Genomic DNA, 17,401 nt, shown 5'->3' with positions numbered 1-17,401 from the left:
ATGAAGCACTCAGAAGTAAATTACTGTGTAGCTTTACAAAAAACATTCATCAGTCCAGTTAATGGGAACAAATGTTTCATACGACTTCAAAGCATAAAGTTTGCACTCTGGACCATGAAGTGGAAAAAGGTCAGGTGGTATTAGATTTACAGACACATCACTGGAAGAAGACAGGCGGACAACACTTTATTGATAATATACTGTAGTTTAATAACTTGTTGGATCTAGTAATGAACATAACAAAAAGGTCACTCGCCGCCAAGTTGACTTGTTTTTGTTATTTTAGCTTTTTTTTTCCCCCAATGTCTAGGAAGTGTGCGCTTCCCAGCGTGCCTTGCGTTTTTGTTGATCAATCCGTGAGTGAGATAGTGGTTGGAGATGATGACCTGTGTTTCCTTTTGTGCCAACATTCTTTTTGTCACCCCAATTTAAATAAGTCACTCATAAATTGATAATTAATTACTTGATTTACTTGTCACCAAACAGAACGGAAACAGTAAGGAGTCAGTGAATTTGAGTCCTCGTCAAATACTTGGGAGTCATTGATTCACTCTGGCTGAGCCAGTTAATTGTTCCTTTTATCGAGCTGGTGATGCAGTAAAGGAGAAGAGGAGATTGTTTTATTCGATATACGGTAAATGCAGTTGGAGTAAGATTTACACAATTGAATCACCTGGTTTTAGGGATGATGAGTCTTAATACATCATTGGTAAGTGGATGATGATGCATCAATGGACAGATGTTCAAATATGGATTTTTTTAAAGTATGTTAAATGAAGCTGGTTCTAAAAGAAAGGAAACACACAAAGCAAAAATAAAAAAATCAGACAGTAGGAGGAAATGAGAAGCCATGCTAACTGCTAAGCTAGGTTGAATGCAAAGTAGTGAAACAACAAAAGAATAAGTCTAATAGAAAATCACGCAATACGTCTCCACATACGTTTTAGAATTGTATTAATTTGCATAACTTGAGCTATTTTACTCATTTAAACCTGTGACAATATCTGATCAAAAAGCCTTCAAAAGGGTAAAAAAACAACATTATTTTTGTTTAGGACTGAAGTTTATTGAATTTAAGCAAAAAGTAGGAAAAACTAAGAATCCAAAATGCATTCTTCAAAAACCTAAGGACTTTTATGTACTTTTTGGCTTTGAAGATCATTCGAATCAATTATGCAGCTGGAATAGGCTCCACCCACCTCTGCGTCCCCAAGAGGGACAAGAGGTAGAAAATGGATGGATGAATGGATGTCCCCGGATTCCGGGGACATCCATTCATCCGGGGCCCGGATGGTTGAATATTCATAATATAGAATATAATCACTAAAGATGCATAAATAATCAATTTACGATCAAATCGTGAGGTGCCCAAAGATTCCCACCCCTATTCCCTTTTGAAATGTAGCTAGCTGGGAAGTGAATGAGTTAATTTAATACTTTTAAGTCTTGATTCAGTAAAACACTTGTGAGTTTTGGAACAATTCCTTCATGACTCGCACATGTCGCTAAGATGCGACTTTAAGGTTTTACTATTTACGTATAAAATACTACACGGTCAAGCTCCTGCCTATCTTGCCGATTGTATTGTACCATATGTCCCGGCAAGAAATCTGCGTTCAAAGAACTCCGGCTTATTAGTGATTCCCAGAGCCCAAAAAAAGTCTGCGGGCTATAGAGCGTTTTCTATTCGGGCTCCAGTACTATGGAATGCCCTCCCGGTAAAAGTTAGAGATGCTACCTCAGTAGAAGCATTTAAATCTCATCTTAAAACTCATTTGTATACTCTAGCCTTTAAATAGACTCCCTTTTTAGACCAGTTGATCTGCCGTTTCTTTTCTTTTCTTTTCTACTCTGCTCCCAACCCGGGGTGGACCGCTAGCCTGTCCATTGGATGGGGACATCTCTACGCTGCTGACCCGTCTCCGCTCGGGATGGTTCCTGCTGGCCCCACTATGGACTGGACTTTCGCTGATGTGTTGGACTTTCACAATATTATGTCAGACCCACTCGACATCCATTGCTTTCGGTCTCCCCTAGAGGGGGGGGGGTTACCCACATATGCGGTCCTCTCCAAGGTTTCTCATAGTCATTCACATTGACGTCCCACTGGGGTGAGTTTTCCTTGCCCGTATGTGGGCTCTGTACCGAGGATGTCATTGTGGCTTGTACAGACCTTTGAGACACTTGTGATTTAGGGCTATATAAATAAACATTGATTGATTGATTGATTGACATGTATAATAAGCAAGTCTTAGCTATGCTGCTATTAGCATATAAAACAAATGGACTTTTGCCTTTAACTATTATCGTTATTATTATTATTGTTATTATGTATAAACTGTAGAATATGTACAATATATAGACATATACCAATGATGTAGAATGCTATAAAACTGTAAATGTCGGATTGAATGCTTAACGCTAACACATTGAACACTCAATGCTGGCATCATTGTAGCATTCACTCAAGAACAATATTTTATGCCACTTATAAAAAGGTTTTGACAAATTAGGTGCTTTTTCTTACTGTTAAATGCAAACTTCAAAAGTGTGTGCACTTTACAGCTCTGCACTGAAACACGCAGAGAAATAAGGCTTTCTAGAAAATGTTCAGTGGCCACATAGGAGGAATTTAGTGTTGACAAGATTCAGCACATCACTGTGCAGTAAGGGGGGGAGGAGACCAGGAGGAAGAATTTATGCATGTAGAAACTGGTTGAAGCTGTGGAGAATATTTACGATTAGCGAGTCGCTTTGCAATAACGCTGCCTTTGTGTCTTCACAGTCAAAGATAATAGCAAAGCTTTAACTTTGATGTACTCACTGCTACCTTGCAGCATAGAACTGTGCAGGAGACCAATATTGTCTTATCTTTCATCATTGCTCTTTTTTCAGCCACCAAAGCAAATCCCAGCCTATTCCAGCTGCATTTGGTCGGAAGGCGAGGTACACCCTGGACAAGTCGCCACCTAAGTTCAGCGCAGGGCCAACACAGATAGACAATGTTCACGGGGCCAAATTAGTCTTATTATTGTTTTTATATAAAAATGATTTGCAACTGCTTGCAATTTGACCAGTTATATTGGATAGAATTAATCTCACTTGTCAATTTTGAATAATCGCGATTAATTGCAGTAAATTACTTGCAAGCTTGGTTTAAATTAACTTAAAAAAACCAACGTAATATTTTGACATCATTTTATTGTCGGAATGTCATACAGGAACATTCTTGAATTGTTTTACTTGGTGAATTTATTTGATCAACTGTAGAAAATGGATGGAACCTTGACAATTTTACTTTTATTTTGAAGAGTCTCCCTATAGTCAACTTTGCACTGATGTATGCATTGACCTTATCACTGACCGTATACAGTAACCATAAGGAGCATGTGAGGACAAAATAAAATGTGTGATTACCCTGCGTTTATACATGAATTATGCGGTCATTTTTGTTATTAATTGCATTAATTAATGCGTTAAATTTGACAGCCGAAAGTGTTTTTTGTGCTATTTGGCTTTATTTCAAAAATATTTGTATGCCAAAAAAAAAAGGAATAATTGTACTATTATGGTGATATATTTACATTATCTTATCCATCCAGCCATTCCATTTTCTACCGCTTGTCCCTTTGGGGTCGCGGGGGGGGGGGGGGGGGGGGCATTCGGGCGGAAGGGGTATACCCTGCTACCTCATCACAGGGCCAACACAGATAGACAGACAACATTCACACACATTGGCCAATTTAATGTTGTCAATCAGCCTATCCCCAGGTGCATGTCTTTGGATGTGGGAGGAAGCCGGAGTACCTGAAGGGAACCCACGCAGTCACAGGGAAAACATGCAAACTCCACACAGAAAGAATCGAACCCAGGAACTTTGTATTGTGAGGCACATGCACTAACTCCTGTTTCACCGTGCTGCCATATTATCTTATATTTATATATATTAAATTATTCGATTACAAATAAGTTGTTTGACAAAAATGTGTTTTAGTTTGTCTGCCATGTTTTGTTTTATTTTATCATCATGATCAACAAATCAGCGGAAACGCCGGAAATACTGATGTTTACTTGGTATCGAATTGTTACCGTAATTGCAGTATCGACCAGCATTTACGTCCCCTGACATAATGGGAGAGTGAGGAGGGTGCGGTTTGATTCAGAGAAAAGGGCGGAGCGCAGGGGCGGGGCGCCAATCCTCGCCGGGCGGTGTCAGATGAAGAAAACGGGGAGCGAGCCTGAAGCCCACACACAGGGTCTCTTCTCCCGGGGGATTTACCTGAGTTACTCCTGCTGAGTTCAGGTAAGAGAAAGACTCTTTCACAATGTTTGCCTTTAAACATTTTCTTTTTTTTATGACGTTAAAGAGCAGAGAAGACGTCGTACTGCTACTTCACAGTGTACCTCAGGAAAGATGACAAACTGTACATTGATCAATTATGTAGCATCTGCCGTGCTCAAAATCAATTCATTATCAACATTAGCCATTTTAAACGTATATTTAGTAGATTTAATATGTAAAGTGTAATTTTCAGGGACTCTTACTATGATAAACTGCTTTGTCATCGTCAACGCATGTGTAAGTGACGAGTATGGATTCATACTCACTTGAATGTGTGTCAATGTGGAGAATATCTGACACTTTAGCCGACTACCTTTGAGCAACGGATAACAAACTAATTGTTTGTTGTTGTATTATTGTATTATTTATCCACCATGTAGTGTCATCAGACTGACATACAACGGAAGTCCCTTTTATCCTTAGAAAAACCGAAAAAAACAGCAAAACCCTTTCAAGGTTTGTTCTTCAACAGTGACATCTAGTGGAACTGGACTGAAATGACACCCGTAATTAACCAAAAATATTAGCTTCACCTGCACAAACTAATCAATCAATCAATGTTTATTTTCAATCGATCCATCCAGTGAATACTTTTTATAACAAGGGCTGCGCACAGAACATTGAAGACTACTTGGATGTACTTTACCTTTCACTTAAAAAAATATTAAACTTTATTGAAATCCACAACCAATACACAGGAACAATACAACGCTTTAGGATGAGAAGTTTACACACAGAACATAAAATACAAATGTAAGAAAAGGACATTGATTAATATTGAACTATTATTATTAAATACATAAAAAACAATACAATGCATTCTTTCGCACAACTTTTTTCTGTTTGTGAGACAGTTTTCATTATTGGCCATGACGCATGTGAGTTAAATACATTAAAAGTGAAACAAATGCTTCTTCTGTAGCATTTGGTGAGTGTGTGTTTTTATGTCGAAAGCCTGTAAGTACTTTTAGAAAGGGGTTGGGAGGTAAATTACCCGGTGCTTGTTAAAAAGACCGATGCTTTGATGTAGGTTTCCAAAATTGTATAATTAGACAATAAAGTGTCCCTATTATTATTATTGTCACTTTTTTGGGTGGTCTGAATACGTGCTAAAAATGGCAAAAAAGCTGCTAAATTGCTGCACGGATCACTTCTGCTATGTCTTCTTATTCTCTGGCAGACTTGGTGTGTAAGTTGTTAGGATAACATCTACTATTGTACTGAGTTGTAAGGACATGCGGTGTTCACACACAGGCCCATTAATGTGTTTATTAGCTAAGGCGTTGAACGTAGCGCCAAATGTATTTGTGATGGTACAAATTCATTCGTGGCGGGCCGCCACAAATACATGAATGTATGGGAAAACACAGATGTAGACATATCAATCCGAATAGTAAACATAACCAAAACCGAACTAAAGAGAAAATAATGCCATGGCACATTAGTGTTAGGTTATGAAGCAAATTTTTGGTATCCTGATGAAAACAAACAATTCGACCAGAACCCTGTACACATCACGTTGGAACGTAAGAAAATCATCAAAGCACCCAGGCTTTAACACAAGCAGGTATTAATTCGGTTGGCTATTTCGGTTTGAAAATGTAATTTGGGAAATTTATATTGTTTTATTTATTTTGTGGCCCAAATACTACTTCATGATGTTTTAAAATGGGCCTGTTTAATTTCATACCTAGAATATGTTTGAATAAATAAAATAATTTTGATAAAATAATAATTATACAAAATGAAATTATAAGAAAAATAATATATTTAAAAACCGAGCTGCGGGCCACACTTGAAACACGTCTGCTTTGGAAAGATATGTCAGGGAAATGGTATGATGTTGCATAACTTTTGGTGCATCATACTACAACCACAAAAATACTCACTGATATTAGCACTCTTAAAGTGTCAGTCAAAGCTCAGTGTTATCATTTTTGAAAAGGCACATCTTGTGTTATACAGTAGGATGTTGATGTTGTCCGTTGTTTTTACAGGGTTATGCTAAAACTACGTAAAGGATCGACAATAAACCTTGTGTTATTACTGATATGGTACAACATTACATTGTGGCACAGAGCCAGAAATAGTTTTATGTATCATTAATGTATCTTTGCTTTTAACAAGAAACTTGACACAGCTCAAGTTCTCCATTTGTTTATCATTAATTATCTAGTTTATAGGAATATGTTTTGCCTCAGGCTCTGGTTTGACCACCAAAACCATCCATTTTCTATACTTTGTTAGGGTCACTTCACAGCTGGAGTCTATCCCAGCTGACTTGTGGCAATAGGCAGGGTACAAGCTACGTTTCTCCACAAAATGAAGAGCGTGAAGGTCCGCTAAGATATTTTTCACATTTTAAATCATTAAACATGCTAATATCAATCCAAAGTGGGTCAGGATATTTGATATCTTGTTAAATAAATGTAAAGAAAAACATTTGACATCTCAGCTTAGTGGTAAAGATGACAAAAAATGTTTCATATTATTATTGTGATGAATTTCTACTGTATTATTACTGTCAGTGTTCTGGCACTTTTCAAGGTATTTCGCCCTGTGTTACCCATAGTTAATGTGTTTGTGGCTGACTGGCATGTTTGCTCATTACCACATAAACACACAGCTGGCCTGCCAGAAAATAAGAAGACCAAGCAGGAGGAAACAGTTCTGCCAATTTAGCAACTTGGCAAACAATTCTAGTGGAGAGTTTTGAAGCCTGAAAGCACGCATTTTTCCTTTGTGTGTGTGTGTGTGTGTGTGTGCGTGTGTGTGTGTGCGTGTGTGATTTTGATTCATAAATATATGTGTGTAAGTGTGACGTTATTTGTCTTTGTGCAAGGTTTCACATACTATCTTTTATTTTTACATCCCCACAACATATACATTTGGACCGCCACAAATAGATTTGGCGTGACCTGTTACGCCCTCATTCATAAACACATCATAATGGTACTATCTGTGAATACAGAATGTCGTTAACAACTATGTACAGTAGATGGCATCAACGGGCACCGGGTTCTGCTGTGGGCCCCTGCCCCATCTAAAAGCGCCCACAGGCGGCTCCATCTTGTGACATAAAAAAAAGATGCAACAGAAGAAAGCTTGTTGTAAGTTCTAAACATATATTTTTTGCTTTTTATGTTTTGTACTCTTTGCAAATTCAAATTTATATCCCACCGCCACCCCAAAATAGATGTGGTAAAATGCTGTATTCACCTAATCAGAATCAGAAAAGTTTTATTGCCATTGTTTGAGAACGGGTTCACAAACTAGGAATTTTTCTTGGTGCAATCGTGCAACATAAAACACATAACACATATTTGGTAATAAAAAGAGCTGTAACTGAGCTATCAGATCTTGTTATAGACTTAGAAGGAATTCAAGGAGCTACTGCTAGGAGTTTTGTTCATGTGCCTGATGGCCGAGGGGAAAAAACTGTTCAGGTGGCGGGAGGTGTGGGTCTGGATGGAGCGTAGTCTCCTGCCTGAGCGGAGAGGGGAGAATAGTTTGTGTCCAGGGTGAGAAGAGTCAGCTGTGATCCGACCCACACGCCTCCTGGTCCTGGAGGAGAACAAGTCCTGGAGGGATGGGAGCTTGCAGCCAATCACCTTCTCAGCAGCATGTACGATGCGCTGCAGTCTATGCTTATCCTGGACTGTGGCGCCGGGGAACCACACGGTGATGGAGGAGGTCAGGATGGACTCTATGATGGCTGAGTAAAACTGCACCAGCATCTCGGTCGGCACCTTAAGTTTCCTCAGCTGCCGCAGGAAGTACATCCTCTGCTGGGCCTTCTTGATGAGGGAGCTGATGGTCGGCTCCCACTTGAGGCCTTGGGTGATGGTGGTGCCCAAAAAACGGAAGGAGTCCACAATGGAGACGGGGGTGGGAGAGTCAATCAGGGTGAGGGGGGATGGTGAGGCTGTGGCTTTCCTGAAGTCCATGATCATCTCCACTGTTTTCTGGGTGTTCAGCTCCAGGTTGTTGAGGCTGCACCAGGACGCCAGCCGGTCCACCTCTCTCTTGTAGGCGGACTCATCGCCATCCGAGATGAGCCCGATGAGGGTGGTGTCATCCGCAAACTTCAGCAGTTTTATGGACTGGTGACTGGAGGTGCAGCAGTTTGTATACAGGGAGAAAAGCCAGGGGGAGAGTACACAGCCCTGAGGAGTACCAGTGTTCGTGGTTCGACTGTCCGAGACAATCTTCCCCAGCCGCACGTGCTGTCTTCGGTCTGTCAGGAAGTCATTGATCCAACTGCAGAGGGAGTCGGGCACGCTGAGCTGGTAGAGCTTGTCTCGTAGCAGTCCAGGGAGGATGGTGTTGAAGGCAGAGCTGAAGTCCACAAACAGGATCCTAGCGTAGGTTCCTGGGGAGTCCAGATGCTCCAGGATGAAGTGGAGGGCCAGGTTCACTGCATCATCCACAGACCTGTTGGCTCTGTAGGCGAACTGCAGTGGGTCCAGTAGGGGGGCGGTGATGTCCTTGAGGTGGGGCAGGACCAAGCACTCAAAGGACTTCATGACTACAGACGTCAGCGCAACTGGCTTGTAGTCATTTAGTCCTGTGATCCGTGCTTTCTTGGGGACGGGGACAATGGTGGAGGTCTTAAAGCAGGACGGCACGCGGCATAGCTCCAGAGAGGTGTTAAAAATGTCAGTGAAGACAGGAGCCAGCTGATCCGCACAGTGTCTGAGAGTGGAGGGGGAGACACCATCCGGCCCGGGGGCCTTCCGCGTATTCAGCTTCAAGAACTGCCGGCGTACATCCTCTTCTCGGATGGAGATGGCCTTTACAGTCCTATGATGTTCTTGGAATCCTTTGAGTCCTTTAATGAAGTGCTGGCATTGGTGGGGAGGGTGAGGGTGGGGGGAGCAGGGCTTTGATGAGCTGAAGGCCGTTCATGACGACAGTAATGTGTGTTGAGGCCCTGAGCGAGAGTCCGGTCATTCAGGGCCTGGGGGGTTTTGGGCTTATAGTTCGTAAGGGCCCTTAGCCTTCTCCAAACGGCCGCAGAATCATTGGAGCGGAACTGTTCCTGTAGACAGAGTACACAGATTTAGCTTTCTCCACTTCCCTGTTGAAGTGGTACTTCGCTTCTCTGTAGGTACTCCGGTCCCCGCTTCTCCACGCAGCCTCCTTCTTCTTGCACAGCTGTCGGAGCTTGGGTGTGAACCAGGGCTTGTCGTTGTTATAACAAGCCCTGGTGCGTGTTGGAATGATGCACGCCTCATTGAACTGTATGTATGAGGTCACAGTGTCCGTATACTTGTCCAGATTGTCCCTGGCCGCTCCAATTGCCTCCCAGTCTGTCGTCTCTCAACATGCACGCAACTCGTCCACAGACTCGGCGGTGAAACACTTAATGGTCCTCATCTTGGGCACATGTGTATCCATTATTCCCATGATCATCATGACACTGTCAACGATCTTGTTCTGTAAGACACAATTGATTTGTTGCTATCATGACAATATGGCTTCCATTTTCAGTTGATAGTTTATACCTCCTGCTGTAGGAGTGCACACACTTTATGGAGAAACTAGAACATCAATGTTACAATTACCATTGAAGGCTGTTTCTTTCACGTGCTCTTTGTCAGGTGTCACAATGTCGCAGCAAATCGGTCCTGAGGATATGGAAGACATCAGAGAGTGCTTCCAGAAAATGGGTGAGTGTCATGTTTGTTGTTTATGTAGAATTGAAGACTAAATTAGTCACTCATGCGTATAGTTGACATGTGAGTCGAATGGAATTCGGTACTTTTATAGGTACCGATCAGATTTCGTCAGTACTATTGAGTACCGATTCACGTAAAACTAAATGCTACCATATTTCGATACCTTTTGTTGCAAGTGACGTCACATCTATTTGCAGATTTGGCACAGCTCAAGCACTTGGTGAACAATCAGGCATACTCATAGCGGACTGCCTCTAGTTAGTGTTGTAGTCTTTCATGCCACCAAAGCAATTATGCCTGATTGAAAGCACTCAAAAGTAAACTACACTTTCAAAATGTGCAGGATTTCAACACCTCCAAATTTGGTAATGAAAACTACAAAAAATATGCATGTTACAATAAATGTACTGGTGTGTAATAAGTACATTAATTACAGTATAAACACTTAGTAGAATTCAACGAAAGATCAGACTTGCACATTTGACCAAAGACTACTTTCTGACTACGACAAGCCTATACGCTACTGCCATCTAACGCCTTGCAGTTGCAACTGCATGCAACGTCTACTATTTAGAAGACAAGATCTAACAACTGGACAAACAAAAACTACTATTGGCTATTGGCTCTTACTCAAATATTTTGACCTTTTGCTACCAAATCCCTTCTGTGTCTGTAAACAATATGGGAAAATGAATGTGACATTATTAATACAACAAAAAACACACAGACAACTGTGACAAAGCTGGGACAAAATTGTGGACGATTGACAAGAGGGTTCACTGCGTTAATTTATTTCTACTATTGAGTAAGATGATTAGAAACCGTAACTCCCCAGATACATCTGCACAGGCGCACAAGCAGCCTGCCATGGAACGTCTGTGGTGGCCATCTTAGTCAGGGTATCGGTCAAATTCAATGCAATGCCTATATATAATGAAAGTAAATCATAACGTATTCGTTTTCCAACTACTTATCATAAAGTATACTTTATTGTCAACGTCAAAAGGTCTGTAATTAATGATGAAAAAAACATTAAATTCAAATAAGATCCAAAAACTGTTCTTACTGAGGAGACTTATTCCTATTTTAAATGGGCTCGGCTGTAGTGTCTTGGGAGTCCTTTCTGTTGTGAATAATTATTTACACAATTGGTATAATGTTATGTGTATTGTTTAAATGTATACTGTTCTTCGTTCCCCTGTATAGAAATAGTCCTTGTGTGAGAGTTAAACATAGCTATTTATTATTTTAGACCGCCAGTAAGGACAGTCTCGTGTGTAACGACTCCTACGTTGACTGTTATCAGGTTAAAGCAAGAGCAAAAGGAATAGTCACTTGAACCTAAATGTTTCCATCCATTTTCTACCGTTATTCTGGATTAAATATAAATAAAATACATTGACTTACTCCAACCTCTGCCTGACAGTCTTGACTGAATTCAGATGTGTTCGACTTGATTTTTATTGCCCTACTGCAAACAGCGCTAAAAAAGTTCCTCCTCTTTCTTTTTAATTCCATCTGCAGATTTGGATGGCAATGGCTTCATCAGCGGCTCAGAGATCGGTGAGGTCTTCCGTGCGCTGGGTTCTCCAATGCCTGGCTACCAGATCCGAGAACTCCTTCGGAAAAACGATCGGGACAATGACAGCCGAATCAACCTTGTGGAGTTCACCGCTGTAGGTAACACTAACTGTTTGACGAAGCTTCTTTTTGGTCACTCGTAGGGATGTAATGATAAACAGTAGTAACGATAACAACAGTAAAACTCCCAACCAACAAAATTAAAGTTTTGAAGTCAAATTATGGAAAAACCAAGATTGATATCTGCACTTTGATAAACTCACTGACTGGCCAGAGCTTGCTAGCTGAAACGCTAGCATGAAAACAAGAGACATTAACGTTGTTTCCCCATTAGGAAACAACATTCCCCTATCTAGACTTCTATAAACATTACTGTCTGAGCAACTACAACATTTAATTGTGCACATCGAACCTACGAGCTGTGCTCTCTTAGCCTGAGTGACTGAGGATTACGAGACCTGAGGTGTTTTTACGGGAATATTTTTACGGGGCATTCAAGGAACGCTGAACAGAGTAGGACACAACAAGCACCAGAAATAATAAATAATATATTTTGTTACGCACTTTTCATTTAAATAAATCTTAGTGCTAGAGAACTAAGCAATATTTAAAATAATAAAAACTTAGCCATTTAAACAGATAAAATACTTGGACTAAAATATTACCAGTAAGCATAAGTAACACAAAACCTGCAGAATAGTAGGTTTTAGTTTATTTTTTTAAATAACTTTGTTAAAGATTTTAGTGTGTATAAGTACTTTATGAGCACATTCAACAATACAGTGATAATAATAACTATGATAATTTTAGTTACAATTACGGTGACATGAAATTTTGTTACATCCCTAGTCACTTGTTTGCTTCATGTGCAAAGACACAATCACAAATAAATATATTGCTCACAGGCCTTGACACACTTTTATCCCTACCAGACAATATGATGTATATACTGTATATAAAAACTGGTCTGTCTGACGCAGGATACAACACCACCTGTCCATTTTCCTGCAGTCCAGTCTGCAGTATTGTCTTAAAATTGCAACTTCCGCTTCCGGTGTCCATATATGAAAAAATGTCTGCTTTTGCTGCGTTTTTTTGCTTTTGCTGACTGGTGGTTTTCATTTTGTTGTATGAAATCTAAAATTAGAATCAAGACGTTTTTCAGGTTGTTGTTGTTGAATGGCTGGGATGTGTCCTTCCTGCATTACAGTTACAATAAATTGTTGGAGGCTTCTCTTCCCTTGCAAGGAGACAGTCTTTGGGGGAGAGATGTCAGCACATACACTATATTGCCAAAAGTATTTGGCCACCCATCCAAATGATCAGAATCAGGTGTCCTAATCACTTGGCCCAGCCACAGGTGTATAAAATCAAGCACTTAGGCATGGAGACTGTTTCTACAAACCATTGTGAAAGAATGAGCCGCTCTCAGGAGCTCAGTGATTTCCAGCGTGGAACTGTCATAGGATGCCACTTGTGCAACAAATCCAGTCGTGAAATTTCCTCGCTCCTAAATATTCTAAACCAGCCACGAAGTGGTAGGCCACGTAAACTGACAGAGAGGGGTCAGCGGATGCTGAAGCACATGGTGCAAAGAGGTCGCTGACTTTCTGCACAGTCAGTTGCTACAGAGCTCCAAACTTCATGTGACCTTCCAATTAGCCCATGTACAGTACGCAGAGAGCTTCATGGAATGGTTTTGCATGGCCGAGCAGCTGCATCTAAGCCATACATCACCAAGTGCCAATGCAAAGCGTGGGATGCAGTGGTGTAAAGCACATCGCCACTGGACTCTAGAGCAGTGGAGATGCGTTCTCTGGAGTGATGAATCACTCACAACGCAGTAATTTGAATGATGCGGGCACATTTGTTACTGGATACTTTCTAATGTGCTTCTGTCTTGGGGACTTTGTATGTGTAAGTAATATGCAACTATAATTGATACTTATTAATATTGAAACATGTACTTATTACATGCATCGAGCTTGTGTGCTATTGTGTGTTTAGCTGTTGTGCAGATGCTGACTCCTAATAGCCTACCATGTTTATCTTTTGTAAATGACTTGACTAAAATATAAGAAGAGACCAACTTTGTGTGCTTATTGGAGGACATTTAGATGTTAACTGGCTGTCCAACTTTGCATAAGTAAACACGCTGCAGGACTGCTTGTATCGGAGATTTTAGATGCAAGCCCATATAATCCCATACTAGTTTTCTTGCTGGACCCTAATCGGGACACCCCTACTTTAGTTAATATTGTTGTATTTATTGTTTTGTCATTGTGCATTTTGCATCTTTTTGTGTTAGATCTCTTTTCTGATTTTCAATGACACGAGTCACAGCTTGTGGATGATCACTGGGCCGTACTTTGGGCACCCTTGGTTTTGTGGTTCATTGTCGGTGCTTGGCCTGCGTTACTTGACGTCTGTTCCGTAAGGAAGCATACCTCAATTTGGCTTGTGAGTTCCTGTCGCAGGCAAGCAATAGTGTTTGAGGAAGTAGGAGTGTTTTTAGGGTTGTACGTAGCTGGTCGATGTGCTGCAACACTTAGAGCGCAATGTTTTTTCTCAAGTGCACATATAATGCAACGCAGATTTGTGGCGTGCGCTGGTACCTCGGTGCGGGCGCATTGTCTAGGTTTTAGGCTGGGGCTGGCGAGGTGCGTCCGACAGTGATGAGGTTGGCGGGTTTATTCAGGGGATAAAATTCGTACATGTTGGCAACCTGTTGGTCACTTTCCAAGAAGAGAGGGCACTGCTGTGATAATGCATTTAATTTATCCTAATTTTTACGGGATCTACCGAGAAAGTCCCAAAGATGGCAATCCATGGGTTGGCAACCCCTAATCTACAGTATGTGAAATTCTCAATCTAGAAAGGGGAGGATCTTATAACAATGTCCTGACAAAATTCTCTCTCAAAGATTGTCTCATTCAAAGGTACAAACAACTGCCACTAACAAGCTTTTGTGTTCACCAGCCACGCCAGGCAACATCAACAACCCCCTATTTGATCACGCCCATACGAGACATGATTACGGAAATTTCACACACAAAATTTAGTCCAGCAATTCACCCTTTAAGGATTACATATTGGTTGTGTGTTTTTGTCTCAAACTTACTCTGGTGTGTGTGTTTCTGTTCAAAGATGTTTCAGGACATGAAGGATGACCACATTGGCCAAGCATTCAGAAAAGCGCTTAACAAAAAAGAAGGAATCGTCGCCATCGGAGGAACTAGCGAAATCTCAAGTGAAGGAACTCAGCATTCAATATCTGGTAAGAATGGAAACTAATCTATCAGTGTCCAGATTCAAAATTGATATTAGTCTTATATCAGCAAAAAACACTTATTGGATAATATCGGCTTGCATCTCAAATCTCCGATACAAGCAGTTGTGGCCACAAGTGGATTTTGCCAAAACAAAAACGTACTCGTATTTCAAGAGCATAAATCTGTCATAAGGTTAGTATTGTTCATATCTACCATTGTAGTATGTACTATGATTTGTGCCAAAACTCATGGCTACAACACTAGTATTGTATCAGAATTAAAAAAGTTATATTGTACACCTCTAATTATTGGGAGTATCACAGCTGACTACTGTACATTCCATTCTTCATTGTTGTCAACTCAATCATGTTGTACTGAGCAGCCATGACAGAAACTTGTGCGTAACTTTGTTACAGAACAGGAACGCTTTGCCTTTGCCAATTACATCAATTCCACTTTGGAGAAGGATCCAGACTGCAGTCGCATGCTGCCCATCAACCCCAACACTGGAGCTCTGTTCAAAGCTCTAGCAGACGGGATTGTGCTTTGGTAAATTTAAAAGACAACTTTTTGCACTACAACAATCATATTAATATTAAATGCTGATGAGAAAGTGTTGTGTGTATTTTGTGTTTTTTGTTGTAGCAAACTCATCAACCAATCTGTTCCCGAGACCATTGATGAGCGAACCATCAACAAAAAGAGACTCACTGCATTCACTACACAGGTAGGCTTCTTCTTTGGACTCTAACCCCGGATTTCTAGTGGATGCGGAACGGCGCTGCCACAGTGGCAAACTCGTCCCGTTTCCATTCAAGTCAATGTGTCAGTTTCCACTGCTAGTGGACAGTCTGCCCATGGCGGTGCTGTATCGCATTCCTGCATTAAATATATGACCTTCTAATTTCCCAGACGGTGTGAGACGGCGGATCAGTTTATCTCTTAGTTGGACAGAAAGTCATGCACAAACACAAAATAAACTACTCAGTTTATTTTCCAAATAACATACTTTGTTTTAAATGTGTATCATATTTTACACTTTGAAAATGTCCTAATGGGTGGGGACAGACATGAAGTCAACTTGTGAAAAGTTTTCACCTCATTGACACAAATGGATGAGGACATGCTGATTCTGCAGGGCCAATATCAAAGAAGCATATACACATACATACATTTTATATTATATATTTTGACAGATATTTTTTGCAGCACGCACACAAAGCTGCCCCAAGCTAAATTGGGGCCCGAAACAGAATTGTATTTTGAGGCCCCCCTCCACTTCCTATTACAATTTATTTTTATTTTTATGTGAAACAATGTTTATACTTTTTTTAAATTATGAAGATATGAAGAAGATATTTTGTGCCCCCACCCCACTCTCCACCGTGACTATAAATAGTATATTTTGTCTGTAAAATTGTTATAACAATACCTTTGCATAACATTGTAAGCTTATTAACAATATCCATCCATCCATCCATCTTCTTCCGCTTATCCGAGGTCGGGTCGCGGGGGCAGCAGCCTAAGCAGGGAAGCCCAGACTTCCCTCTCCCCAGCCACTTCGTCTAGCTCTTCCCGGGGGATCCCGAGGCGTTCCCAGGCCAGCCGGGAGACATAGTCTTCCCAACGTGTCCTGGGTCTTCCCCGTGGCCTCTTACCGGTCGGACGTGCCCTAAACACCTCCCTAGGGAGGCGTTCGGGTGGCATCCTGACCAGATGCCCGAACCACCTCATTATTATTATTATTAACAATAAAGGAAACAAAACACAGTTTTTTTTCTCGTCTCCCACCGTGGTTACAGTGAAGCAAAGTGCTACATACGATTCTTCATATTCTGCTACGGGAAAAAAAAGCATTTTCCCGGAGGTCACACGCGCCCCACTGACATCGCAGCCACTATTTAAGGAGGACTGTTTTAGGGCGAGGCGGCCCTACACACGCACGCACCCACTCGCACAGTCCCTTGATAATGTGTCAATCAGTTTGTCCAGGGATTTGGTAATGTCACAATTGTGCCAGTTCATGCAAATTCAACCAATTCCCGCAAATTATGTGCGTCCTTGCATCTTTGTCCAATGACCGCATTTCCCTGCACATTTTGGCCAATCAAATTTTTCTCTGAACGGCACTCAAACATGCACATCAACTGTCTAATGAAAACGTGTTTCTTCTGTAGAAGAAAGAGAAACAACATGTAACAATATAATAAACCTTTATTGAGCAAACGACACAATCTTTGTCTTCCCACATACCTCAAATCTACTTCCTGTTCCTGTCTACAGCGCTAAACCTTGTGGGTAATGTTGTATATAAAAATGTACTTCCTAATTTACATGTATTTATATATTCGTTTGCAAGTTGATTCGATGTTATTAAGTGGGGAAAAAGCATCAAAATATTGCACATTTTGTCACAGCTTTCTGAAAAAGCTGCCGGGAATGATCACAAAAAAGCCTGATAAATTTTGGAGGGACTGATTTATGAGCTAGTGGAAAAAGGTTGTGGCACAAATACCAATTATGAA

At 40.9% G+C, this 17,401-nt stretch overlaps 1 protein-coding gene and 1 long non-coding RNA gene across 2 annotated transcripts in view; one reads left to right on the top strand and one right to left on the bottom strand.

Moving 5' to 3' along the window:
- Window positions 1-136: 136 nt before the first annotated feature.
- On the bottom strand, window positions 137-4,753 carry LOC133648834 (uncharacterized). The gene is made up of 3 exons (XR_009825937.1): window positions 4,609-4,753; window positions 674-785; window positions 137-586 (listed from the first exon to the last, which is right to left on the bottom strand). It is a non-coding gene; the product is annotated as an uncharacterized LOC133648834 (long non-coding RNA).
- The window catches only part of LOC133648833 (plastin-3-like), a 25,390-nt gene continuing 12,138 nt past the window's right edge, over window positions 4,150-17,401 (top strand). The window contains exons 1-6 of the mRNA XM_062045304.1: window positions 4,150-4,303; window positions 9,946-10,014; window positions 11,548-11,699; window positions 14,752-14,881; window positions 15,293-15,425; window positions 15,522-15,603. Coding sequence (XP_061901288.1) covers window positions 9,954-10,014; window positions 11,548-11,699; window positions 14,752-14,881; window positions 15,293-15,425; window positions 15,522-15,603 — 558 coding nt within the window. The 5' untranslated portion in view covers window positions 4,150-4,303; window positions 9,946-9,953. The remainder of the gene's footprint in view (window positions 4,304-9,945; window positions 10,015-11,547; window positions 11,700-14,751; window positions 14,882-15,292; window positions 15,426-15,521; window positions 15,604-17,401) is intronic.

The sequence above is a fragment of the Entelurus aequoreus genome, linkage group LG04, assembly GCF_033978785.1.
Source record: "Entelurus aequoreus isolate RoL-2023_Sb linkage group LG04, RoL_Eaeq_v1.1, whole genome shotgun sequence".
Classification (NCBI taxonomy): domain Eukaryota; kingdom Metazoa; phylum Chordata; class Actinopteri; order Syngnathiformes; family Syngnathidae; genus Entelurus; species Entelurus aequoreus.
The sequence above is the reverse complement of the archived record's forward strand: the minus strand, read 5'-3'. Positions and strand labels throughout refer to the sequence as shown.